Source organism: Crocuta crocuta, unplaced genomic scaffold (assembly GCF_008692635.1).
Source record: "Crocuta crocuta isolate KB4526 unplaced genomic scaffold, BGI_CrCroc_1.0 scaffold29, whole genome shotgun sequence".
Taxonomy (NCBI): Eukaryota; Metazoa; Chordata; class Mammalia; order Carnivora; family Hyaenidae; genus Crocuta; species Crocuta crocuta.
In genome coordinates, this window is record NW_027533280.1 from 2,161,553 (window position 1) to 2,187,263 (window position 25,711).

The 25,711-nt window shown below is 46.8% G+C and overlaps 1 protein-coding gene across 1 annotated transcript in view; it reads right to left on the minus strand.

Annotated features, from left to right (window-relative positions):
- Window positions 1–1,121: 1,121 nt before the first annotated feature.
- ZNF664 (zinc finger protein 664) overlaps window positions 1,122–25,711 on the minus strand; it is a 44,342-nt gene continuing 19,752 nt past the window's right edge. The window contains exons 2-3 of the mRNA XM_077747991.1: window positions 5,215–5,280; window positions 1,122–5,114 (exon numbers count right to left, since the gene is read on the minus strand). Coding sequence (XP_077604117.1) covers window positions 3,733–4,518 — 786 coding nt within the window. The 5' untranslated portion in view covers window positions 4,519–5,114; window positions 5,215–5,280 and the 3' untranslated portion in view covers window positions 1,122–3,732. The remainder of the gene's footprint in view (window positions 5,115–5,214; window positions 5,281–25,711) is intronic.

Genomic DNA, 25,711 nt, shown 5'->3' on the forward strand with positions numbered 1-25,711 from the left:
TTTTTTCAAATTCCTGAGAGTAACAGTAAGTTGTACAGAAAAACTGTTTAATAACTAAACATTTTTTTAGTAAAACAGAACCAAGAGTTGGGAAATCCCTCAGAAAGCATCATGTTCAAGCAAACACAATGCAAAAGAATCCGACCACCTCCTGGAGGTGGCCTGGGCCCCATGTCCTCTACGGCTGGGTGTTCGGGGATCTCTGATTTGACGGGGTTCTTAAAGGTGCAATGTACCACTTATTCAGGGTCACAAGTCAGAAACTGTGAAGTCAGCCATGATCTCTCTTATGCCCTAAATCTTAGCAGGAGCCAAGAGCGACTCAGTGAGTGACACTTGAGCCCACATGTGACCTCTCTTCCCAAAGCCTGACATCAAAGGGCCAGTTTGGACGGCTTCCACTTTGACGGTGGGAGCGGAACACACACTGGCCCCTTAGAGCCAGCAGACACCAGAAGCACTGTCACCGCCTGTGACAGGGGGCCCGGGGCAGCACAGCTTCCCCTAGGAGTATGTCACACCACACTGGGGGCACGTCGCGGCCCGCAGGGACTAGAGCGGGGCTCTGTAAAGTGAAATAAAAGCTATGGGCACTCAGCAGGTAACACAAATGACCAAGACGGGTCACACAGGGAACGTGAATTCATTGCCAACATTCAAAAATCACTAAATTTTACATAAAAATTCAGCTTGCTGGTTTTCTCTCAAAAGAGCAGAACCCGTGGGAACCTTGGCCTATATTCTAGCATGGAAATAAACAGCTACAGCCAAGCAGGGGCCATCCCTCCAGAAAGGCACGCTTTCTCCAGCTTGCCACGGACCTTGCAACTCCTCTCTGAATTAATCCTGATGCAACGGAGTCATCTGTTACTTGCTTTGGTAGTGTCCCTGGGCCAGCATGTCCTCACAACTTAATTTGCTGGGACAGTCCCAGTTCAGGCCTGTGGTCCTCATTAACAGCACCCCCTGTACTCTTAAGTACTCAGTTTGGACAGTAAATTATACGGTCACCCTAGGTATAATACACAATACACAAGCCATTCCCAGTCTCTCTCGCGTGTGCGCGCACACACACACACGATGACCACTGAATTCACACAACCACATGTCAAGCACAGAACCCTGTTATAAAGTGATTTTATTAAATTGATTTGGACATACTGTAGGTCAAATAATATTTTCCGAAGATAACAATTATGGACTTTAAAGCTCGACATAAAATTAGTAGCTTCAAAAGTGTTAGTCATATCCCCCAGCAACAGCATGATAAAATAATTCAACTATGTAGAAATATAGAACTCTAGGACTAGCTGGAAACTTGGAAATCATTTAGCCTAATGTCCTCATTTTGTGAGAAAACTAGACTCCACGATTAGGCGACTTGCCCAAGCTCACACACCTAATAGTAATAAAGCTAGAAATCAAACCGATTTTTCCTAAAACTAAAATCCTACCAATGATATCTCAGCTGTCTCTCTACCAACTAAAAGTCTAGGCGGCTCTCTAACACCGCAGCCTACCGCGACACGGACAAGGGTAAGACGCTACAGTAAGTCGCAGTCGAGGGCGTCACGCCTGGAAGAGGCTCCCCCCAGGGGCTCGGCTGGCCCCCTCCTGGGAAAGGAGGACACACAGGAGAGGGACTTCCCAGAGACTGTGAACAGAGCTATCTGGATGAAAACCCAAAGAGGACATATTTACCCTCGAACCCCATCTCTGGTTTCATGGCCCACCCGCTAAATGACGTGCTCCTTTTAAATCTGCTTTAGGTCATGAGGTTTTAGTTACACAAAAACCCCTTCCAGTCAAACAGAAAAAATTAATTCAAATGTGAAGAGAAAATCCAGCTTTGTTTCAGTATTGCGATGACTATTTCGGGTAGTTATTCCCCAACCTCTTAAGACAGTTGACAGACACCACGAACCAGCTCACCCATTTCAGAGCTTCAAAGATCCTTAACTTCCCCCAAAGACTTCCTGAGCATAAGGACTACATGTGGGAAATCAATGGAAACAGGAATGAGAAGAGAAACAAAGTTAAAAATTAGTTGCGTTTTGTTCTGGTCACTGGGGACTTTTGGTCTTCTAAACATTCCTTGAGTCCTTCCACATGAGTTTTTAATATCAATCTAGCCACAAAAAGAAAAAAAAAAAAGAACAAGAACAAGAACGAGGAGAAAAGAAAAAAGGGCCTATAAACGTCAGAATACTGAGTAACTCAGCATCTCCCCCCTCCCCACCGCTCGCTCCGCTCGGGCACCCAGCCGCCATCCACTCCAGACGCAGGCGCGGTGGTGGGGCTGGTCGGCCAGTGCCTCCAGCCTTGCGCGCTCACTCCAATGCCACCCTCGGAAAGGCCTTCCCTGACTGCCGTCTAATGATGCCCCACCCCCACCCACCCCCACTCTAAATCACCCTAGTTTTATTTTCATAGCACTTAATCACTATCTCAAACTACATTATGTATCTGCTTACTTGCGTATCAATGCCTCCTCCACCAGAAGTAAACTCCATGAGAGTAGGGCCCTTGTCTGTCTTACTCAGTGGTATTCCCAGCACCTAGCACAGTGCCTGGCACATAGGAGGTGTTCAATAAATACTTGAATGAACGAAGAAAGGAGAGTAACATAGACATTCATGCCTAAAAATGAATGGATACATAATCCTCAATGAAGGTACTGAGGACTCCTACACATTATTGCCCAAAATTACAGAAACAGAGCCTAAATATTATTAGTGACTCCTCCCACCATCCACTTCTCCTATGGTCTCCCCTAGCTAGTAAGGAGCTCCATGTGTTACAAGAGGAGCCTGAGAGGGCAATCTGGATGGAGAAAAGTTCTAACTTTGCTTGCTTGCTTCTTTCTATTTACATTCAGCTATTTAAAAAAAAAAAAAAATTCAAGTTAAAAATATGTGATGTAACCACTAGAAAATTAAGTCTAACATAGAGACACAGTGATTAGCAGAATCCACAAAATATTTTTGAAACGTTCAAGAAAAAATTCAAGGGCATGTATGTCTGCCAATGATTTCTCTGACAGGCCAGTGAATGGAAATTATGAGTCACCTAAACTCTAAAATGAAATTTAATGCCATCTAGGAAGGGGTGGATATTTATGGGTATTTTGAGGACATACAGGTAAAGTGGGTTCAAAAATAATGGGATATATGGAAAGATATGTAGGGGCTGAATCAAGTGAGAACCTCAAGTGAGAACCTCAGAAATACCAGAACACTATCTGAGTGGGAGCTGTCCATTTTCAAATGCATTCATTAACCAGTATGTTTGAATCGAGAGAAGAAAGGGCATGAACTCACAAAGGGGAATAACTGGGATAACTTTTAAGTAAAGCATAGACAGAGGGTGACTCAGGAGGCTGGGCAATGATCACGGTTTCCTGTGCAGTATTTCCAATTACTGAGGCATCATGCCCAAGTCCCAGGAAACACACACCCATGACTGGGACCTACCAGCCCGTCTTGGGCAGACACTCAGAGGGATTCCAGATTCAAAGTCAAGTTGTGGAACACACTTGGCATGAATCAAAAAACAAAACAAACAAAAAAAACCCAAACGAACAAACAAAACCAACTTCACATATGCCTCTTCAAAAAGAATGCCCTGCTGGGGCTTGCTGTAAAAATTTCTTGGGTCAGTGTAGGTATTTACAGGGTTTCCTTCCTAGTGGCACTTATGGGTTTTAAGATTTTTAACTCTTAGCAAAATGCTCTATATAACTGATATTTTGAGATGGTTTCTCTCCTTTGTGTGCACTCTCTGGTGAATGCAGAGGCTGGTGCTCTGACTAAAGGCTTTCCCACACTCATCACATTTAAAAGGTTTCTCCCCAGTGTGCACTCTCTGGTGGATGCAGAGGCTGGAGCTCTGGCTGAAGGCCTTCCCACACCCACAACATCTATAGGGTTTCTCCCCAGTGTGAACTCTCTGATGGATGCAGAGGCTTGAACTCTGGCTGAAGGCCTTCCCACACTCATAACATTTATAGGGTTTCTCTCCTGTGTGCACTCTCTGATGCATGCAGAGGCTAGAAGTGTGCCTGAAGGCCTTCCCACACTCTTCACATTTAAAGGGTTTCTCGCCGGTGTGGACTCTCTGATGCATGCAAAGGTTTGAACTATTACTAAAGCCCCTTCCACACTCACTACAGACATAGGGCTTCTCACCTGTATGAACTCTCATGTGAATTTGAAGATGTGAGCTCCAATTGAAGGCTTTGCCACACTCATAGCATTTATAGGGCTTCTCCACCGTGTGGATTTTCTTATGTCTGTTAAGTTTTGTTGTAGTACTAAAATCCTTACCGCAATCATCACATTTATAGACCTTCTCTCCCGTGTGGTCTCTCCAATGAATATGAAGTTCTGATATATGAAAGAAACCCTTATCGCACTTATCACATTTATGGGGCTTCTCAGCAGTGTGAATTTTCTGATGCATAAAAAGATCTGCTCTCTCAGAGAAAAATTCCCTACACATGGGGCACTTGTAGATCATTTTTCCTATTTGGTATCGTGATTTAGAGGAGAAAATTTCCTTATGACTACTATAGTTAAAGGATTGCTATTTCATAGAGTCTCTTATTTGGCCATTCTGGCAGTTTATCTCAGGCTTGCTCTATTAGATAGGGCTGCGGTTGGCCTAAGCTTCTCCCTGCCTGTCTTTCTATGGAAGGTTTCTTCCTGCATAGTGCTCCTCACTCAGTATTATTACTGATCATAAAGTGACATTTACTTTCACATGAATTCTGTAACTCATCAACACAGAACTTTCCTTCAGATCCTGAGTTGTCAACATTCCAAGGGGCTCCCAAGGCGCAAAACTCTGCGTTTTTAAGCCCCTGTAATCTTCCTCTTGTAGAACAATCTCGTACTTCCCACTTCTAGAAAAAGGGCTGCACAGTGTCCCCTGTGGTGGAGAGTGAGATACTGCGTGTTGATCTCGATCCCCTGTAGCCTCCCCTTGAAGAGTCAGTAGGACATTCTGCCTCCTACACATCAGACAGAAGCCTTCCCAGGAAGCAAGCTCCTTGGGTTCCACGTGTGCCAATCCTTCCTTCTGGGGATTCCCTACATGGGTATCACTCCAGTCTCCTGCAACAAAAACATAAATACATTGAAAATGCCTCCTTTCCAGAAAATTACTATTGTTTCCATAATTAATTTCATATGAATGTGACGCAGTAATACAGACCTTTTTTGATCTTGAGGAAGAAGCTCTCTTATCTTCCAGAGAGATGTATCTCTTGGATTTGCAGGTCTGAAGAAGAGAATTTGTAGATATCATGCTGCTGTTCAGAGCCCACGTATATATAATCCACTTACAACCACTTACTGTAATTATCTAGACATCACCAAGGGAGTATTATTGAAAAAGAAAAATCCTCAGAAGACCTGAATAGGAGAAGCAGCTGTCCTGCATAAAGGAGCAAGAAGGAAAACTATCTCCACTTTGAACCTCAGGAAAGACAATGTTGCATTAGAGCTAAAATACCACATTTGAGTAGCCTTTCCATCTACAGGAAGAAAACATACATGACAGTGGTACTGAATGCCATTCCCTTGTTTAATTGTCCTCACTGGTTTCCTGATGTACTTAAAACCCAAACCCTTATTAAGAGAAGACCCAAGGCCTTGAATGACCTTGCCTCCACTCTACCCCACTCTCCCCCACACCTCACTGTGCTATTTCAGTTCTTAGCACCCCAAGCTAGTGCCTGAAATGCTGTCTCCTCCCCCCTTGGGTGTGGTTCACTGTGGCGGCTGCCCCTCCCTTACCTAAAGAAGGCCCCTGGCTAAGACTCTATTTTTATCTCTTGTTTGAGTCCTTCAAAGTACCTATAACTCGTAATTATCTTCTTGTCCCTTGGCTTTTGATAGATCTCCCGTACTCGTAAATGCCACGAGGGAGGAACTCTGTGCTACTCACTCTTACATTCTGGTGAAGGGGAGGTGTTCAATTTCTATGTGTTACATGCATTTATCGAATACTTTACAACACCCTCTTGTCCCGCAACAGACATTACTTGCTGTAAGGCACATTTCCCAGTGCCTTATTACCAGTCTTTTGATGACCAACATGGGACAACAAACAGAATGATCAGGAAACAAAGGAAAATAAATCCCAAAATAGTCTATCTGAACTCTTGTGAGGTGTAGGACTATGTTTTGCCAATCTTTTCACCCCCTGTATTCTAGAGTAAGTGACACTTCAATTAACTCATTAAATGAAATCAACAGATCTTAAAACACTTTCAATAATATGTTCCCTACAAAGATAGGGTAATGGCAAATGAAGAGACGTCTTTAACAATAAAATGGCAAAATAAAACGGACTGCTTTCAAGCAGAAGTGTTAGGATTTTGAAATTTGACTAGATACCCAAATTTCAGCAAAAATATAGCCAATGGCCAGAAAATTTATACGTGCATTTATCCTTTGTTCTGTAACACACACTTCCAGCCCAAGATATACTGGTAAAAACAGGAAGTGACTGATGTCCCAGGTTATTCAGTGAGGCAGTACCTGTCACAGCAAAACTGCAGACAACCCAAGGCCTATCCAGAGCACACTGGTCCAATTAACTCTAATACTTCCACGGTAAAATGCTGCTTAGCTGCTCAAAAAAAAGAACAAGGAAGAACACTATGCACTGATACGAAGCAAACCCTGGTCGTACTGTTTAACCAACAAAGCAAGACACAGAAGGGTACATACACTGTGCTAACTTTTGTGCAAAGCAGGGATGCAAATGCAAATGTGTACGTTTACACAATGTACACAAATTAACATGGAGGATAACACAAAACCGAATGCAAGCGGTTATCTGTGGAGATGAAGGAGACAAAGTTGAATTAAAACTCTTCCAAATGTACCTTATCATGTAGTCGTGGCTTTGGAAACACGTTTATATATATCCCAAAAATAAACTAAATCAAAAAAAGGAAAACAATCCCCAAATTTTAAAGTAAATGGAGAGAATGAATTTTCAAGTTGGTAACATCCACCGAGGGCCTCTGAGTACAGCATACTTCGTGTGCATACTCAGAGGGACACACTGTCAGCAAACGAAGCCGCAAAGAAATCAAACTTCTTTCAGTAGTTTGTTAGTTATAACAACACTGGTGTGTTGTTTACACTGGTGTGTAAATCAGGATCATGCAAATAAGTAATTTTGTGATTGCTGTTAGGAACCAAGATTCAGTGTAAGAAAAACCAGATATAAACATAAAATCAAAGTTAAGGAAAAAAATCATACAACATAAAATTTATGTTTGAATTCACGTCTTTTCTAGCTCTATCCACCAAAAAGACCTAGAAGCAATGACAACCAAAGGCAAAACACCATCCCCTTAAATACCCTTCTCCACCAAAAGACACAGGGGTCCTTGGAGGAACAGCTGATTTCAAGGCCAGAGCATTTTACAAAATGAGCCTGGGACATCTTGTTATGCCAGAAAGCAAGAGACTCATGCCAAAGGAACAGTGATGCCAATTTATGAAGAGACTCCCACTGGCCAAAACTGGGACAACTCGTCATCAAAAAAGGAATAATGAGTGCAATCTACTGGAACAAATTAAATATACAAAAGTCCACAAGTTTACAATGATTTCAGGGGTGGGGAATGGGGGTGGAGGGGAACAGAGAGAGAAAGACAGGGACAGACAGAGGCAGAGAGACAGAGATTCAAGGCACTGAGCAAAACTAAAAGTAACTAGGGCACCAAATTTTTGCCCTGAAAACTGGCTTCCATTCTAGCTTTCCTCTGCGAACAATCTTTTGAGGTACTGTAACAACCCAGCTAGGAAATATGTAACCCTAATGAAGTACCTGTGACCAGAAACTTGAGATTGAGAGGGTCAGGCTGTCATCACGTAAACCCATTCACCAATCTCAGCATCACTCAAAGAGGAGCAACCAGATCTGTGTGTACCCCTGCCCCCTGCACATGACTGATAGTAAACACAGGAAACACACAGCATCACTTCGGAACATTTTTGCTGAAAGACTGAACCGGAACCTAACCAAGACTCCAGACATCATTTTTATTTAAAGGTACGAGAAGGGATAGAAGAAATGCCAGAAAGCAAGCAGAAAAATACCAAAATGTGAGCCAGTCCACAGGACAGCTGCCCAATGATTGTCCTAAGTACATGACTGGATGGGGCAGAAGGAGAAAAATAGTGGGGGAGAGGGAGAGAGGCAAACCATGAGAGACCCGTGAATGCTGAGAACAAGCTGAGGGCTGATGGGGGGAGGGGAAGGGGGGAGATAGGCATGGAGGAGGGCACTTGTGGGGACGCACACTGGGTGTTTTATGGAAACCAACTTGACAATAAACTATTAAAAAAAAAGTACCAAGTACATGACTGGAAATGGGGAGCGGTGGGGGGAGCTGCTCAGATTCAGGGGACTCAAGGCCTAAGGATCCAATGTAATATGAGGACCTTCTTTGGAATCTGATTCAAATGAACCGGCTGCTGAAAGGAGACAACGAAGGAAATGTGATGAGGGACGGGGTGTCAGATTATACAAGGAATACCGCCAACTGTGTCAGGTGTCCCACTGCCACTCCAGTCAGGCAAAACATGGCAGTGTTTTCAAAGACGGACAGTGGAGTTTGCAGGAATGGAGTGACCTGATGTGGAAGAGGAGTCTCCAAATGCTTCAGCCAAGAAGGGAGAGACCGTGAAAAAGGACAGATGAAACATCATGCAGCAAAATCGCTGGACCTGCTGAGTCTCGGTAATGGATACACGGTGAAGGAGAAACGGGAAGTGAAACGGTACGCCTGTGTATTTGAAATTTTTTATGACAGAAAAATCAGTTAATGCAGAGAAAACATTCTTCTCCTGCTCCTCTTGCAACAACAAAGTGAGCCCTAAACCAGGTACATTGTACAGACGGGAAACTGAACTAAACTGAACACCCCGAGTGGCCGGCGTCCCCAGCCGCCCGTGAGCACCGCCCGTGAGCACCGCCCGTCCCCGGACGGAAAGGAGTCCAGAGAGGAGTCCGCGGCTTCAGGGCAGGAGGACGAAGGCACGGTGCCACACCCCGCCCCAGCCGCCCGCACACTGCGTGGCTCTCCGCACTTGGAAATGGAAGCAGCGAGGGCCGGGACGCCCCGCGGACGGACTGCTCAGAAGGCAGAATGTCCACACCGGAGTCCAGGCACATGGAATTCCTGCCTGAACTCCCGGCAGAGCGTCCCTCAAGGAACAATCAGGCACCTCTGTCTAGGGAGAAAGGCTTACCCGTACCTGCAAGTCTTACCACACGGCGGGGGGCGGGGCCAGCTACATTCTTTAGGAAAAAGAAAAAAGATAAAGCAAGAAAAACTCCAATTTTCCATGGGATGAAGCAATGAACAACAGAAGGACAAACAACAAAAAGGACCCCTGCCATCAACTTCCCCCCGCTGCCTCCAGACATACAAGGGAGGCCAGAAGGCAAGAGAGCAGATATGAGCTACAAAGTCCACAGATCCCAAATCACACGGTCCCAGGATTCTCTCACTCAAGACCTGGCTCATATCCAAAGTCCCACAAGAACTCTGAAGGGGACAGCCTGCAGGGCTGCGGGACCAGCTTTCTGATCTCAGGGGGAAGGAGCCTTGTCCTGAGGTCACCTGCCACTGCCCAGGGCAACGTCTTTCCACAAGAGACCTCAGGAGTGCCCCCAGCTGTCCAGGGGTTCAACCTACAATGGGGAAGAACTGCTCAAACAGGAAGTTAAGAGTTCGGCTGAGATTTGAGAGAAAAATTGCTTAAATTTAGCCCATGTGCCTCCAACTCCACCTTCTGTGAAAAAGGGCCTTCTATCCACTGAAATCTTTGCCTCATCTTAACATTGTGACACCAAGCAATATCCGAATCAGCACTGAGCTCTCAGTACAGCTAAAAGTGAGGGATCAGCAAACACACACCTGATGCTGAGATGCAAGAAGTAAAAAATGAGTCTCTGGGTGCTGGCTCGGGAAGGGCCACCTGGAGGTGGAGGTGCTGGGACAAAGAACAGAGCCACGGCCCCTTTGAGGGCTGCTCCGGACAAGCGCTCCCCATCCTAGACCGACACGCAATGCTAAAACTCCACCACCTGGAGGCAGTCGGAGCCCCCCGGAGCCCCTTCATTTTCCTTGAAGGCAGACATGCCTGTGGGAGGAGGCCCCTGTGGTGACAACTGCAGGCTGCAAACGTCAAGAGTCGGGACAGAGTAAGGACACTGTTCTCTTTCCCAACTTCAGCCAGAGTCTGATGCAGAGCATACAGATTAACAACAGCCCCTCGGCCCCAGAAGGAGCTCATGATGCTCTGCTAGGAGGCGTCGATGTGGATTTTGAAAAACTGATTAAATGCACTTTTGCATATACCTTTTACATCTGCTACTCTTTTCCACAGCTAACCAAAAAATACTATTTTGCCTGGAAAAAAAAGTACACTAGTTTTTCATGAATTTCTTGTTAAAATGATTCTGCAGTTGCAAACCGGGAACTCAAAGTGGAAGGACCCCGTCTCCACAGGGCAGGCGCTGGAGAAGAGAGATGCCAATGAGTACGACACATGGAGAGGCGGGGGCCCGCGGGGGCCCGCGGTGCTGGGATGCCCGAGGCAGCAGAGGAGTGCCAACCACAGAGGGGGAGGTCGGGACACTGTAGCCAATGTTCCAGAAAGCTGGAGCACACTCTGACACCTTCCAAAAGCCTGGGGAATAGAAGATGCAGGGCAGATGCTGTGTGAATGAAGTCTCACCAAAGGAATGAAAGGGATTTGTAAGTATACTTCCCCTTCGTCTTAGAACATCAGGCAACTCTGTCACCTAACGTGGTGTTGCATCTGTTTCCTTTTAAAATAATCGGGATAATGGAGACGTACTGGCCTATCACAAACCCCAATGTGTATGCCATCAGGGAGTCATGATGTGAAAGGCATGCTTTGGAGACTCAAGGACAGTCATTTGTATGATGTACTCTCTTCTTTTTTGAAATGCTGGCTGCACAAGTGCTCATGTTATCAGTAAAATGCTGAGACCCTAAGGACCTGGAGTGGCCCACAAAACCTAACTCAGGTGACAAACTGGCTTCTCATGTGAACGAAGAAGTAAAGAAGTAAGTGAAGCAGGAACAGTAAAAGATGATGGGTTTTGGAACCTGGGTGGAGGGTGCACAGAGGTACATTTTGTTACTACTTCCTCTACTGTTTTTTGAGTTTACCTGAAATTTTCCATAACAAAAAGGAAACTAGTAAGCCTTGGCTTAGGCGATCCCTGTAGTGAAGACGTAGAGATCGGGAAAAAGACACACCCCAGCATTCTAAATCAGAGCTAAACAAACTGCCTGCACAGGCATCAGGAAAGCACGCAGATCAGGCCCGTCACTACCTGGAGCTGATGAGGACCTAGTGATCAAATGCCGTGACAGAGGCTGACCTGTCTCCAGTGAAGCCCTATCATTTGACCACAACACCCTGCCCTGCCAGCTTTCTGACTCTGCTCATCTGACAGAATCTACCCTTTGTTTCCACAGGACCGACCTCCAGTCTGCATTTACTTGCTCTCTGACCCACTCACAGACCCCGTGTGCCCCTCCCGCTTCCTTCCCTGGCACACACTCCGCGACCCCACCCCTCACCGGCCACCCTCCTGCTCCATCACGGCTCCCAGGCCGCCCCTCCTGTCTGCTCAGCAGCAAGCCACCGGCCGGCCACCGGCGCTTCGTCCCCGCCAGCGCCCCTCCAGCAGTCCTCCACCCGCAGACTCACCAGCACTGACCTTTCCCTTTCTCCTGTCACCCCCTCACTCCACTCCCGTCCATCAGAGCTCCTCTTCCTCGCTCACCGTTAACTCTCTTGTCACCTTCTCCCCGTCACACCATTTTAATAACACCTCGACCTTACTTAAATCCAATCCCCACCTATCCATATAGGCACCCAAGCAGCTGAATGATGGCAGGCTTTCCTGAATTCATGACGACGAACCCCCGGTGGGCCCAGGCTTCCACAAATTCTTCTGAAAGCCTTTAGTACACACTTTCCAGGATTTTCAATTGCCACTTGGCAGTCACAACAGCCATGTCCAGGGTCCTTCTTTCTCCTCACATCTCCTGGACCCCCTCCTCCTCCCTCTCTTGGGGCTGCTAACCTGCCAAGATAACGGACCGAGGAAACAGGAACAACGTGACGACGGCGTCCTCACTCTCCCACACGCCGCATCTACACCTACGCGTTCTGCCGTCTTTCTCCTCCTTCCTGCTCCTCACAGGCCACCCCTGCCACGTGTGCCACGTCGCACCCCTGAGGCCCTCTCAAAATCAAATCCTGCGGTGACTCTCAATGGCATCAACAATTCCGTCCCACACAAGCCCCTTCTCTGTCCCTCCTTCCTCAGGCTTCTGTAGATCCCACAGCGCCGCCCCACCCCTCAGCCGAAACACCCGCTCTTCTGCACAGCCAGCTTCTCAGGAGCCGCACGCTTCACCTCCTCCCCATCAGGGGTCTGTCTCCACCCTCACTGAAAACCACTCTTATCCAGGCTGTTGTGACCCTGGCGCCGCCAAATCCAATGAGCACTGTCCTCGTCTACTAGATGGGACCGTACGACACACCTTCTGTCTATGGCCTGTGCTACGTCCCCGTCAGCCACCCGGCGCCCTCATGAGCCACTCCCCGTTTCCTTCGCAGGACACTCTTCCTCCGCTTGACTTCTACATGTTGGGGTGCTGCGGGGCTCCAGCAGGGCTCCCCTTCTTTCCAGACCTCTAATCTCTCTTTAAGCAATCTCACCCAGTCACATGGTCTAGGATGTCATCTCAAAGTCGACTCCCAAGTCGTACCTCCAGCCCAGGACTATACCACACCCAGCCTCCCCAGACCCAAGCCCTGAGCCTGCTCCGTCTGCGCTCCCCCATCCAAGGAGCATCCCTACAGATGCTCAGCCGCACAGCGAGCCCACCTCGTTTCGTCTGCCCGAAACCTGCGTCCTGCCATGACTTCTGTCTGGCCCAGCCTGTCTTCGCAGCCACAACCACCTCGGCCAAGCTCAGAGGATGTCCACAGCTGCTCAATCCACCATCTCTCACCTGCACTCCTGCACCTCCACAAGTCATCAACCCCATCTTTTAAACATATAAATAAAATCATGCCACGCCCCTGCTTCAACCTTAGCCCTCCACTCCTCTTTAAAATGCATGCTCCTCAGGGTGCCTGGGTGGCTCAGTCAGTTAAGCGTCCAACTTCGGCTCAGGTCATGATCTCATGGTTCGTGGGTTCGAGCCCCGCATCAGGCTCTGTGCTGACAGCCAGCTCAGAGCCTGGAGCCTGTTTTGGATTCTGTATCTCCCTCTCTCTCTCTCTCTCAGAAATAAAAAAATAAATAAAATGCATGCTTTTCGTCGGGGCACACGCGGGACACCCAATCTCACCACCACATCCCCTTGCACACCACACACCACGTCACTTGTCCCCTTTCCAGTCTTCAAACTCACCAAGCCTGATCCCCCTCAGTGCCTCAAACACTCCCCTGCCCGCATGTCTCCCTGATGCCCCGGGAGCTGGGGCCTTCTCAGCAGTGGGAATCGGCAGGGCCTTCTCGGAGGGCGGCTCCGTTAACCAATTTAGACTGACTCGCCTCCTACCCTGCAAGCTTTCTCAGCACATCATTCTGCTGGGTTTTCCTCACATTCCCTCATGGACAACCACCCGAGTTCGTCTGTGTGTTTAGGGATGCACTTCCTTGTTTGCTGACTTCCCCTCCCTGCTTCTTAAAATGTCAGTTCCAACCAGCAAGAACTACAGAGAACCAGTGAATTTAGAGGACATCCTTCATCTCTTTGTCTTCCATAGGTCACCAAGCAACAGATGTTTACTGAGCGTGTGTGCGCCCTCAACACAAACACACCTAGTGAGCACAAACACATCTAGGCCCTTCCTGTGTGGAAGTGACCATCTAGTGGGGAAACAGACATCATCAGAGATGATGCCCACAAGGACCATAAAACCCAAACTATGCTAAGTGCTGCGGGGCACCCTGGGTGGTGCTCAAGGAGCCCATGACTGCAAGGGCCGACCTGGTCAGGAGGGTCAGAAGACCACCCTAAAGAAGTAAGAGTTGGAGCTCAGATCTACAGGAGACACTCGGCCTGAAGGCACAGCATCCACAATGGACCATGGGAGGGAGGCAGGCACCTATGAGAAGAGCAAAGGGGCCCAAGGTGGGGGACAGCGTGCATGGTGAGAATGAGGAAACGGCACAGGAGAAGTAATGGGTCTTGATCTTTATCCTAAGGGCAATGGGAAGCCACTGATGTGATTCGTTTTAGTATATTTTAAAGTAGGATTGTCCATCACTTGCATTTTTAAACAGAAAACCGTGACTAACGTAGAGTTAACAGGTGAGTGGAAAGCAGGAAGGAGCACAGAAGAACCTGGGGGTGAGCGTGTTCAAGATCACCTTGGTAGGCTGGGTCACAAAGAATGGTAACCTGCACCAGAGCAGTGGTGGAGATAAAAAGAAGTGGATGTTTTTAAGACATATTTAGGAGAGAAAAATCAGGTGGCTTGATGGACTGAACACAATGGGTGAGGGAAGAGGAGATGCCAAGGATGACCCCTCCACTTTCTGTGCAAGTAGCCAGGTGGAGGCAGAGCCATTCATTAAGATGAGAAACTCGAGGAAAGACCCAGGTTGTAGATTAAGAATAGGACTTCAATTTTTGACATTTGTGATACCTAAGAGCAGATGTCGAGGACAGTAGCTGGATGAAAGGAACTGGTACTCAGATAAGGTGGCAGCACTTTCTTAGATACAAGTTTGTGAACCATTAACACGCAGAGGGTAACTAAGTGAAGCTGGGATGAGGTCGCCTGGGAGAAAGTGCCGGCTGAGTGCCTTCCAACATTAAGAGGACACCCTGCATGACTCCATTCACACAGAGTTCAAACCAGGCAAAGTTAGTCTATGCCCTTAGGAACAGAGCGGGCAGAAGAGCTAGAAGTAGGAAGGAGCACAGGATCCTGCGGGGCCCAGCCACGTGGCTTCGCAAGCAGCTCTCTGGTCTACACAGGTGTGAACGCTCGTCAAGCTGTCCACTGCAGTTCAGGGCTGTCTGTAGCTATGCTTCTGGGAAAGTTCAAGAAAGGAACGGAAACGGGAAGACTTCCACTGAAAGGGAGAGGCAAAGGATGGGAGAAAAGACATGCCAGAAAGGCCCACAGAGACCCCGAGAGGCAGCCTTCAAGGGAGAGGCCAGCCACCCGTCGCCATGGAGGTAGGCAGCAGGACATGGGAGAGTGTGGGGAGCTGCCAGGCGCCGGCAGGCAGGAAGCCAGGTCCCGCACAGGGGGAGAGGGCAGCTGGGGGCATGGTGGCTTGGGAGCGCAGAGAGGCTCTGATCGGCCACGTGGAGCGAGCAGAGGAACGGGGAGGGGCCCGTCACTCAGGCGTGGCACGAGGAACCACGGGCGAGCGTCCGCAGTACTGGGTTTATGACAGATGGGGACGGTTAGGGGCAAAGTGGCTGTCTCCCTAGAAGGGATCACCTCTTCTGATCCAAACTTCAGCCTTTGCGCGTTGACAGAGAAATTCCCGAAACTGCCAACGTTTCCACGTCAACAACTTCAAATGAGCCCAGAAGGCTGCTGCAGTGCCTCAAACCCTCGGCCTCTGGCTCCGCTCGCCTTCACGACCAGCACAGGCTCTCAAGCCCCGCCGCTGCTAGGGGAAGACAGAGCCGTGGGAGTGCTCCCCTCCCTCCTCTCCCACCGGCACATCCCAAGCACCCCCACCGCACAGTGCCGGCTCAGCTCTCCCCTTCCCAGCGGGTCTGGCTCACAGTGATGCCCCTTTTTTTTTTCATCTCGAACGTATTCTCTGAAATTCAGACTGCTGGCTCAGGAAATCTAGTCATTTAAGAATAACTACATAATTACTCTGTCATAAAGTCAAGTGAAAATTACCTCTTCTCTGGTTTTCGAGAAAATACAATTACTTGAACTATGAGAAATACAGAAAGTACTACAGGTCTTTCTACAGATTTATGGCTGCCAGACTTCCTATATAGCATTAAATAGAAATAATCCTACTCTATAGTAGCAGACTCTAATTTGTCAGTTAAATCTATTTCAGCAGAGATCAAACTAATTTCTTATCTAGAACTAGATCTGTCAGAACATGTGGGTTAAATTTGTTTTTTTCACTCAAAGGGACAAGGGCACACTTTCTGGAAAGGATATAAACAAAAGACGAACAGGAAAAGAAGGTATGTCTCTGCCTCCACACTCCCCCAAAATAACCACCACTAACCGCCATGGGTTGAAGCAGCCACGTGATTAATCTTCCTCACATGTCTACACAGCAGACAACTGTGTCTGAAGGTCTGGAGAAGACTCGCAGCAAAGAAGACGAGCACGAGCTCAGATGATGACGTACAAGACTAGTCAGTGTGAAGTATACAGAATCCAAAGCAACTTCTCGGTCCCTTAATTACTGGGAAGTGTTTTATAAGAAGAGCCCTGTGTCCCCAGTCCCTAGTACATGCTGGCTCGTGCCATGTTTAGTGTTTCCTGTGTAGATGACCGTCTGCCCAGCCACCCAGAAGCAGGCCTAGAGGACAAGCGCGGCTGACGCAGCCGTCCTGGGCGCTGAACCCCTAGGCACAGGCTCAGAGCGTGCGGCATAGGCATATGCTCTACAAGCTTCGCATCTGTATTTGTCGCCAGTGTTCGTCGGGCACTGGGCTAAGTGCTGGAGGGTCCTGTGATGAACAGACAGTCCTGGTTTCCGCATTCCTGTGGTTTACAGTGGAGGAGGGGCAGGTGACAGGTCCAGTACTGCGTGACCAGGGCGGTCCCAGAGGCTCACACCTGCAGACACAGCTGCCTGAACGAGGGGCCTCCTAACTAGTCTCAGCGTGACAAGGAAGACCTCCAGTAGACTCTCCTGAAATCCAAAGGACAAACTGAGTTGGCCACAAAGAGTAGGAGGGCAGGGGGTCCCAGCCTAGGGAACGGCCGGCGTCTAGAGACAGTCAGGACGACAAACCGTAGGGAGTGCAAGTTCAGCATGTAGAAGGCACAAGACAGGGCAAAGCAGGAGTCATGCATAACAGGGTCCTGCAAGCCACGGGGACACTTTAGGTGCTAAGGACAGTTTTTTCTTAGGACTCATTCTTGAGAAAACATAAAACCTTCACAGCTGTAAGACATCTGGGCAGCAGTGGTCTTCCTATAGAGCTAGAACTCGATCTTAAGAAAACCAGGAAGGCAGGGGACCACCAGCGTTCCCCAAAGTGAAGGACGGACGGGGCCCGTGCAAACAGGAAGTGAAGTATGGCAAAGGCCCCAGCGGGGGCTGGAGAACCAAGTCCCACGAGGACGTCAGCTCCTGAGTGGGCGGCTGCACTGCTGCACTTCTAGTAGGAAGTGAATCTGGCCTCAGCACTCCTCCTGGAAATGTTCGTTTCTGGAGCAGGGAATGCTCTCTTCCAATATGGTTTCCAAAAACCATGTAAAAATTCCCTTGAAGTCCTCACTGCACTCAACACATCTTCTCCCTCAGACCCCACACTGTCAGAGTCTCCCTTTCCACTGCAGCCCAATCAAAACTCAACAGCTAAATCCCCGTCTTGTAACTGCAGCACCAAGTGCCAACATTCATTCCAGCACAAGATCATCAATGTCAGGCTGGAACAGCCAGAGCTTTGCAGGAGAAAACTGTACCAGGCTGAACACTCTCCCAAAAACCCATGTCCACTTGGAACCTCAGGGTGTGACCTTACTGGAAATAGGGCCTTTGCATATGTAATTACTTAGGATGAGGTCACATTGGATTAGGGTGGGCCCTGAGTCCAATGACTGGTGTCTTCGTAATAGAAAGGAAAGAGAAATTCAGACAGACACACACACACATGGGCTAGAAAGTAGTGCGGAGATGGGGGCAGAGATTAGAGAGATGTGTCCACAAGCCAAGCAATGCTCAGGATGGTGGGCAACCACCAGAACCTAGAAGACGCAAAAGATTCTCCCCCTAGAGGCTTCAGAGGGAGTACGACCCTGCTGACACCCCGATTTCAGACTTCTGGCCTCCACAACAGAATAAATTCCTGTTGTTCTAAGCCACCCGGTCTGTGGCGCACTGTCACAGCCACAGGAGGCCGCGGCCTAGGAAACCACTAGATCCAGTGACTAACACGAGAAGGACACGGAATGCTTTCAGTATCGTGTCCCCCTCTACTGACCTCTGCAAGCCCTACGTACAATACAATACACAACGGACATTTGTTTATTCTTCTGGGATGCTGAATGGGCCATGCTTATTTCACACTGATCCAAGCCCTTTCCACTCTGTAAAATCCTGAGCCATTTCCCTTTTGCTCACTTTAGAATAAAAGTTGCGTATCTCATTTACATTCTTTTACTCAAGAGACTACATTTCTTAGAATAATCTTAATTTTTCCTTTCCTTTCCAACAGTTCCCTCTTTGCTTCAATTTCTAAATAAATCCATAAATGGTATATTCAGTCTTCACCTCTCACCAAAAGTCCCTCACAGAAATGCGCACGTGCTCGCTCGCTCTCTCACACACACACACACACACACACACCCCTGGTGGGTGCGGTGGTGAAGGAGAGTGAGCACAGGTTACGTGGTAGACCAACCAGAGGTAAATTTAGCCTGTGTCTATTGTGAGCTTTGTGGCCTCAAGAAGAGCTTTAAGCCTTTCTTAGCTCTACCAAATTACAGTTTTGTGTATGATAGGAAGAATACTTTCTTAGAATAAAATTTGAAGGCTCAAACTCAAAGGGAAGTGGGCAGGAATGGAAAAGAACGCTCCCTCTAGAAGTAAGATAACATTTGGTCATGGAAGACTTCCTATTTGAAGCACAGCTTCCGCTATGGCCAGCAGGCAGCAGGAGCCTCTCCTCAGCGCCTGGCCAGTGAGGGAACACGGCTCATTCCTGTACCAACAAGACAAAGCCTGCCTGTATGCCACGGACTGCAATAGGTTGGGGTGCCACACATTAAGTGCACACAAGACTCCATCCACTGGGCCACGCCACTTCCTTTTCCACGGCAACTGCGATCTCAGCATCTCCCTAAATCATCATAAACCCTGTCAAACAATCACCCAGCTGAGAAGCCTTAATACTATGCGGCCTCTAGGGGGCTGAGAGTATGAAAGAGCTCCAATCTAACCCAGATAGCCTGATCACCAGAAAATATTCTGAAAGGAAAAAAATTCCACTCTTCCTCTACATACATCAAAACCCATAAAAACCTACCGTCAACACAGCAATCTGCTCCTGCAAGCATTCCACCTGGGAGATCTTGAGTCACCAAGCACCTCAGCTCCCTGTATCCACACACGTTCTCCCCACTTCCACCACTCCTTAAAATGCTCAGCCCACTCAAAGCCACCGTTTTCCCCAAGAAGCAGTAGTTCCTGCCAAATTCTGTTATATTACAAAATACTTTGCAGCTTTTCCACTTACTGTCTGACTTTAAGCAAGTTATCTAAGCCTAAGACAATTTCCTCAGATGTAAAAGAGAAATAATACTTACATTTCTATCTCTCAGGGTTGTTACAAAACTAAGACAATGCACATGCCAGGGCTCACAAAACACTATCTTTTCTCTTTCCTCAGTCTGCCTGCCTGCTAAACACAGAGTTTGCACCGCTAACTGGGAGCAGCCCTAGGACCTTGCGGGCAACAGCAGTAACTTCATCACCTCCCAGCTGCCACTCCCCTTCCACACTGCACTGTCACTACCTCTCCCTCCTAACCTAACTGACGGGCTGATCAATCCGGGTGCTCCGACCTTCCACTGTGAAAGCTCGGTCCCCAGGGACACCCCATCACTATTCAGTAGTCACGGGCAAGGAGCAGACCTAAGCTCACCCAAGACTTTCTCTCCCCATGCTCTGAGGAGTAATGAATGGAGCTGTTCCAGATGGTGCCCAGAACAGATGCTGGGTTAGTTCCCACTCTCGTGGGCGCTCTCTAGGGCTACTGGGCCCCTCCACTCTGCCTTCAATTCGGTCATCCTTTCTGACCTTAAATTAGCCAGAGCCCTTCTCTGCTGCTGATTAACGAGCAACCCTGACAAAAGGTTTAAAGTCGCCACCAGCAATCTGCCCCCACCTCCATTCTCCCTCTGCCAAAGCCTGAAATAACTGGGATCAACAGGTAGTAAGAGGATGTGGAAAAGGAAAATGGGCTCTAAAAGCCTGATTTCAAAAAGGGATCCACAGACCACCATTATTAGACTTAACTGGGAGCTGGTCAGAAATGCAGATTCTCAGGCCCCACCCGAGACCTACTTAGTCAGAAACTGTATTTTATCCAGATCTCCAGGGATTCTTGATGAGACTCTAACATGCAGTAAACCCTGTGAAGCACTGATCCAGAGGATAAATGTGCCTGATCAATGTCTCATACTTAATGTGAAAACATTCTGTCAACTATAAAAAAAAAAAAAAAAGAAAAGAAAAAAAAAAGAAACCACTCTACTTGACTTCTAACTCTCCCCAGCACAGGACAGGGCTTGTGTAGTTACGTGGTAGTTAAAACACAGAGTAGGCCTACAGATCACTGCTCAAATCCTATTCCCATCACTACCAGTGTGGACTCAGACCATTTCCTAATCTACCTGAGCATCAGCTACCTGTCTGTAAAATGGGTCTGTACTACCCAACTACCTGGATCACCACTACCCATCTACCTGGATCACCGTAACAGATACTCTTCATCTCCCTAGTGATGCTCCCAAGTGAAATAGTTTCTAATTACATGAGCTCAGCATCCTTTGATTTAGATTCTTGTTCTCAACATGCTTCTCACAATTTGTAATTATCATCTGTTGATTAATGTCCATCTAGACATGAACTCCATGAAGGCAAGAACTGGGTCCATTTTGCTCACCACTGAGTCACTAGTATATAAAATTATGCTAGTCTCACAGGACAAAGCCAAATGTTTGCTGAAGAATAAATAATCCAGATGGATGGCCTATTAAACAGTTTCAGGTTTTATTTAAAGCATTTTTTAAGTTGGGGGAAATGCTCAGAATAAATATTGGCTATAGAATGACAAAGAAATTTTTTTCTTTAAAGACTCATCTTTTACCTAATTCCCTAGCTCAGAATAAACTGGATGTGCTGTGGTATCCACTTCTTTTCCTTCTTTTGTCTCTATCCCTGCTCTCCTTCCTCCCACTCACAGAAATTTTAAACATAAACTCTAAATTATGTTTAACCACACATGTCCTTCACATGGTTTCCTTACTCACACCAGGTCTGAGGCTCCTCATACAACATGCTAAGTGCCTAACGTCTGGCCTAGTTCATCTTAAAACTACTCCAGCAAGGGGCATGAAGTCAAACACCTCCAAGGGTCAAGCAGATAATATAAAAGTGGGCAGTTGTCTAGTTTGAGGTATCAGGGACCAGCGGGTCCTTCCGGGCTACTCCCCCTTGAAGGTACTCAATTCTTACAAATAAGACATCAATAGGCTGAAATAAGTCCAACAGCCACAAGTTAAGTCCCTTGCAAAAACAAAAAGCAAAAAAACTAACTTGTGAGCATGAGATCCTGAACAATTTATCCAAACTCTCAGAAAAAGTAATTTCAGTTCTTTTCAGTTATTGTCTTAGAACAGTTCTTAAAATATGATCTGAAGACCCCTGGGGGTCCCCAAACCCTTACAAAACAAGATCAATATGATTTTCAGAATAACGCTAAGACACTGCTTCTGTCACTGTGTTGAGATTTGCACTGAGGATGCAGAAACACTCACTCGTTGGTAAAACTGTGGATTCCTTAGGCACCTCATATGAAATCCTAAGGCAAAGGCACTAAACAGTGCTAGTAGTTAATTGTATTCTTCACCTCCATGGACTGAGAGTTTAAAATTTTTTTCACCTAAGAATATCCTTGAAAAAGCAATAAAATTAATTTTATTAAATCTAAATCCATTTATCTTACATATATTAGCATTACTATATCTGTATTAAATATATATAAATATATGTTTAAATTTTCTATTTATCACATTCCATGCGTTTAAAATGGGAAGTACACCAGCTTGCTTAGCAAAGTGCAACAGCTGCCTCGAGGAAAAGCACTTGCACAACTGAGTTGCAAGCCCAACTAGCCCCTTTCTTGACAGAACATCATTTTTCACTTGAAAGAATGACAAAATGGTTATGCAGCAGACCTGGGTACAGGGCAGACACTTCAGGTAACAGGAAGCCACTGACGATATGTGTAAGTTACCCATGGTCAAACCCAAACTTTCAAGTGAAAACTGGGACTTCAGGAAACTTGGGTCTGCCCCCATGAATTCTACAGCTTTCCAACATCTGAAGACTTTTCTAGTGAGACTGACTAAAACACATGATTTTCTTTATTACATATAATGAAATGTGTGAACATTTGCAAGATCTGCATTACTCAGCGAAACAGTATTTTCCAAATGACCAACGTGTGAGTTAATAAAATCATCACTGGTAAAAGGTCTGTTCAAAGTACTAGAGACCAATGGATTTTGCTAGAGTACAAAAAGTTCAGATAGGGTTTCAGATTCACACTGCGACTAACCTTTACAAACCTACCACTTGTCAAGTTTTACTGCTAGATCACAAATGAACTCACAGTTACCTGAAAAGGCTACAAATAATCCCTTTTCCAACTATATCATCTGTGTGAGGCCAGATGTCTTCATCTACTTCAACCAAAACAACAAACTCAGGAGACTGAATACAGAAGGAGATGCTTTTTATTTAAGCCTCATACATTTACAGACATTTGTGAAAATGTAAACATTGCCATTCTTCCTTCTGTTTTTTAGAAAATAGCTGTTTTTCATAAAAATGTCATTTGTTAATGCAATATGGGTTTATCATTATTTTTAAAATATTTTTTCTTTTTAATGTTTTTTATTTATTTCTGAGAGAGAGATTGTGTGAGCAGGGGAGGGTCAGATAGAGAGGGAGATACAGAATCGGAAGCAGGCTCCAGGCTCTGAGCTAGCTGTCAGCACAGAACCCGACGTGGGGCTCAAACCCACAAACTGCAAGATCATGACCTGAGCTGAAGTCGGACGCTTAACTGACTGAGCCACCAAGGTGCCCCGGGTTTATCGTTATTTTTAAATAAATTAAATATTTTTGTAAAATTTTGGTTTTAATTTCTATTTATCGCAAATGTCAATGCCTGTAACCCACATAAACACAAAGCTCTTTGGGGTCCTTAATAACACTTCTTAAAGCATTAAAAGGATCCAGAGACCAAAAAGGAGTTGAGATTCCATGTTAAACACTTTTTATTTTAAACTTTAGAGGTATGTGAACAAGCAGTAAGATGAACACTTACTCATGGTTACTAATTTATCATCAGCCGTTATTATTACTGAAGAAAAGTGCTGCCCCCCAATTCCTCCATAATAATTTCAAAGTCAAATTTTATACAAGAGAAATAAAAGATGAACACCACAGGAATTAACTCCCTACCCAGAGAAGTGTTTTATAAGGGATTCGCAAATTATCCCATTAGGCAGCAATCCACTAATGTGTTCTTGTAAGACCCTGATTTCCAGGTCCAAGGCCATACAATTCTATCATGTTGTTCCCCCTGGACATAATGGATGCCTCTGTACACAGAGAGAGAACATGAAACCTGTTTCCAGCTTGGTCAGAAACTCCTCCTCCTCACAAATTATCAGGAAGTACCAGAAATGAACTCAATCAGATATTTTTGTTTTGTTTTTTGGTTGTTTTTTTTTTAATGTTTTTTATTTATTTCTAGGACAGAGAGAGAGACAGCGTGAACAGGGGAGGGTCAGAGAGAGAGGGAGTCACAGACTCCGAAACAGGTGCCAGGCTCTGAGCTGAGCTGTCAGCACAGAGCCCGACGCGGGGCTCAAACCCACGAACCGCGAGATCATGACCTAAGCGAAAGTTGGACGCTCAACCGACTAAGCCACCCAGGCGCCCCTGAACTCAATCAGCTATTAATTTGGCAGTGGTACAACTCCAAAGGAAAAGAGAGCTCTGCTTAACCTTTCTCTAGCGCACAAAACGTAAGTGGAAAGGCCATTTAGGTCCCTGGTGTCTTTATGCTGCCAAGTAACAGGACTAAGAGATTATTTGTTCCGTTCAAGGCCAAGGATCTGGGCACACAACAGAAGTATCTACCTCCTCACTACTCCATTATACCTTCTGGAACTTCCAGTGTAAAATACACATAATAGGGTACAGAAAGACTTTGATACCAGTTGACTTCCCTTCCTTAGCGATCTTACAATAACTTAGTTATAGCAGGCACTTAGAACTCATTGTTTAGGACTGCGGAATGTCAATCCTGCTCTACTCTGCTTTACCATCACCATCAGTCCTGGAAAAGAAGATATGAGGGGCCTGAAGACACCCATTCTGGCCACCCAGGGCAAGCTCATGGTCCCAAATGGGCCCCCTCCCATTTCCCACATTTACAAGGATCCCACTCTTCCAGATACCAGAGCTGGTTTTCCTCATTACAGTCCCTCCGCACGGGTCCTAGGCCACCTCAGTGGTAACCGGTCACAGTAAAACCCTCCCTTGGAAGCTGTTAACCCTCTCACCTGAGTGGCTGGTGCTCAGAAAGCCTCTTAAGAAGGACCCACCAGACTTCCCTGAACTCTAAAGCAGCCGCTAAGGCCTCTGGCTGGTCTACTACTCACACTTCTTCATCTGCCCAAGCTGACAACACCCTGGAAGGCCCCACTGCCAGGCCACATTTCTGAGATGCGCTTCTCACTCCTGAAAACGAACACAGGCTCTCTCAACTTCCCGGACTAACTTCAATAACTGGAAGTTGTAGCTGGCCAAAGCTGAGAGGGGAATTTCACTCACAGTGGTACAAGCACGCACCTCTAACTACTGGGTCTAAATCTCTCGTGGCCAAACCCCTCCACACCAGGATGCCCAGCCTCAGAACACATCCCAGGTTTCTATTCATGCAAAGGCCTGTTTAGACACGTACGTATGGCATCTAGTCACTGGAGCACCATGCACTTCTGAAAAATGGAATGACCTCAAAACAGACTCCTCATATAGTCCCTCAGCCTTTGACCACTGGCTGCCATCCGTGTAACATGTTAGTAACAGCCCGGCCAGTATTCGAATTCCCCTCTACTTGGTGCTCAAGTAGCAGGTAGCATTTCCTGAATATGCTACTGATAATCACTTACCTCAATAATTTATAGGGTAATTTCTCCCGAGGACACTGAGGTCAACTTTTTAAGATGGTAAAAAGGCAGTTCTGATTCTGGGCAGGATTTGCTAACTGAACTTATGTCACTAGGGTCTATGCTTCCCCTTTCTGGAACCAAGTCAAACTTTATCACAGAAAGTCTTATAGACCGTGGCGGAATTTATGTTGCTTTTGATGCCTTCCTCTCCAGTTCCCTGCTACCAGTTGGCTAGAAAAGACTCCAATCCAATATGACTCCTGGGCACTGTGAGAGCCCCTGGACTATGCCCTTACAGCTACTCACCCAGGATCTCCTGGGGAGGCCACCCTGTCCCTACCCTTGACCACTTTCCTTACTTGGGATCTAAGTACGTCAGCTCACTTCCTTCCCCCCTCTTCTCTCCCAGCTCCTTATTCCTGCCCATCCTTCTGTGAGCCCCACAACCCATAAATCCCAGCTTCCCTGAA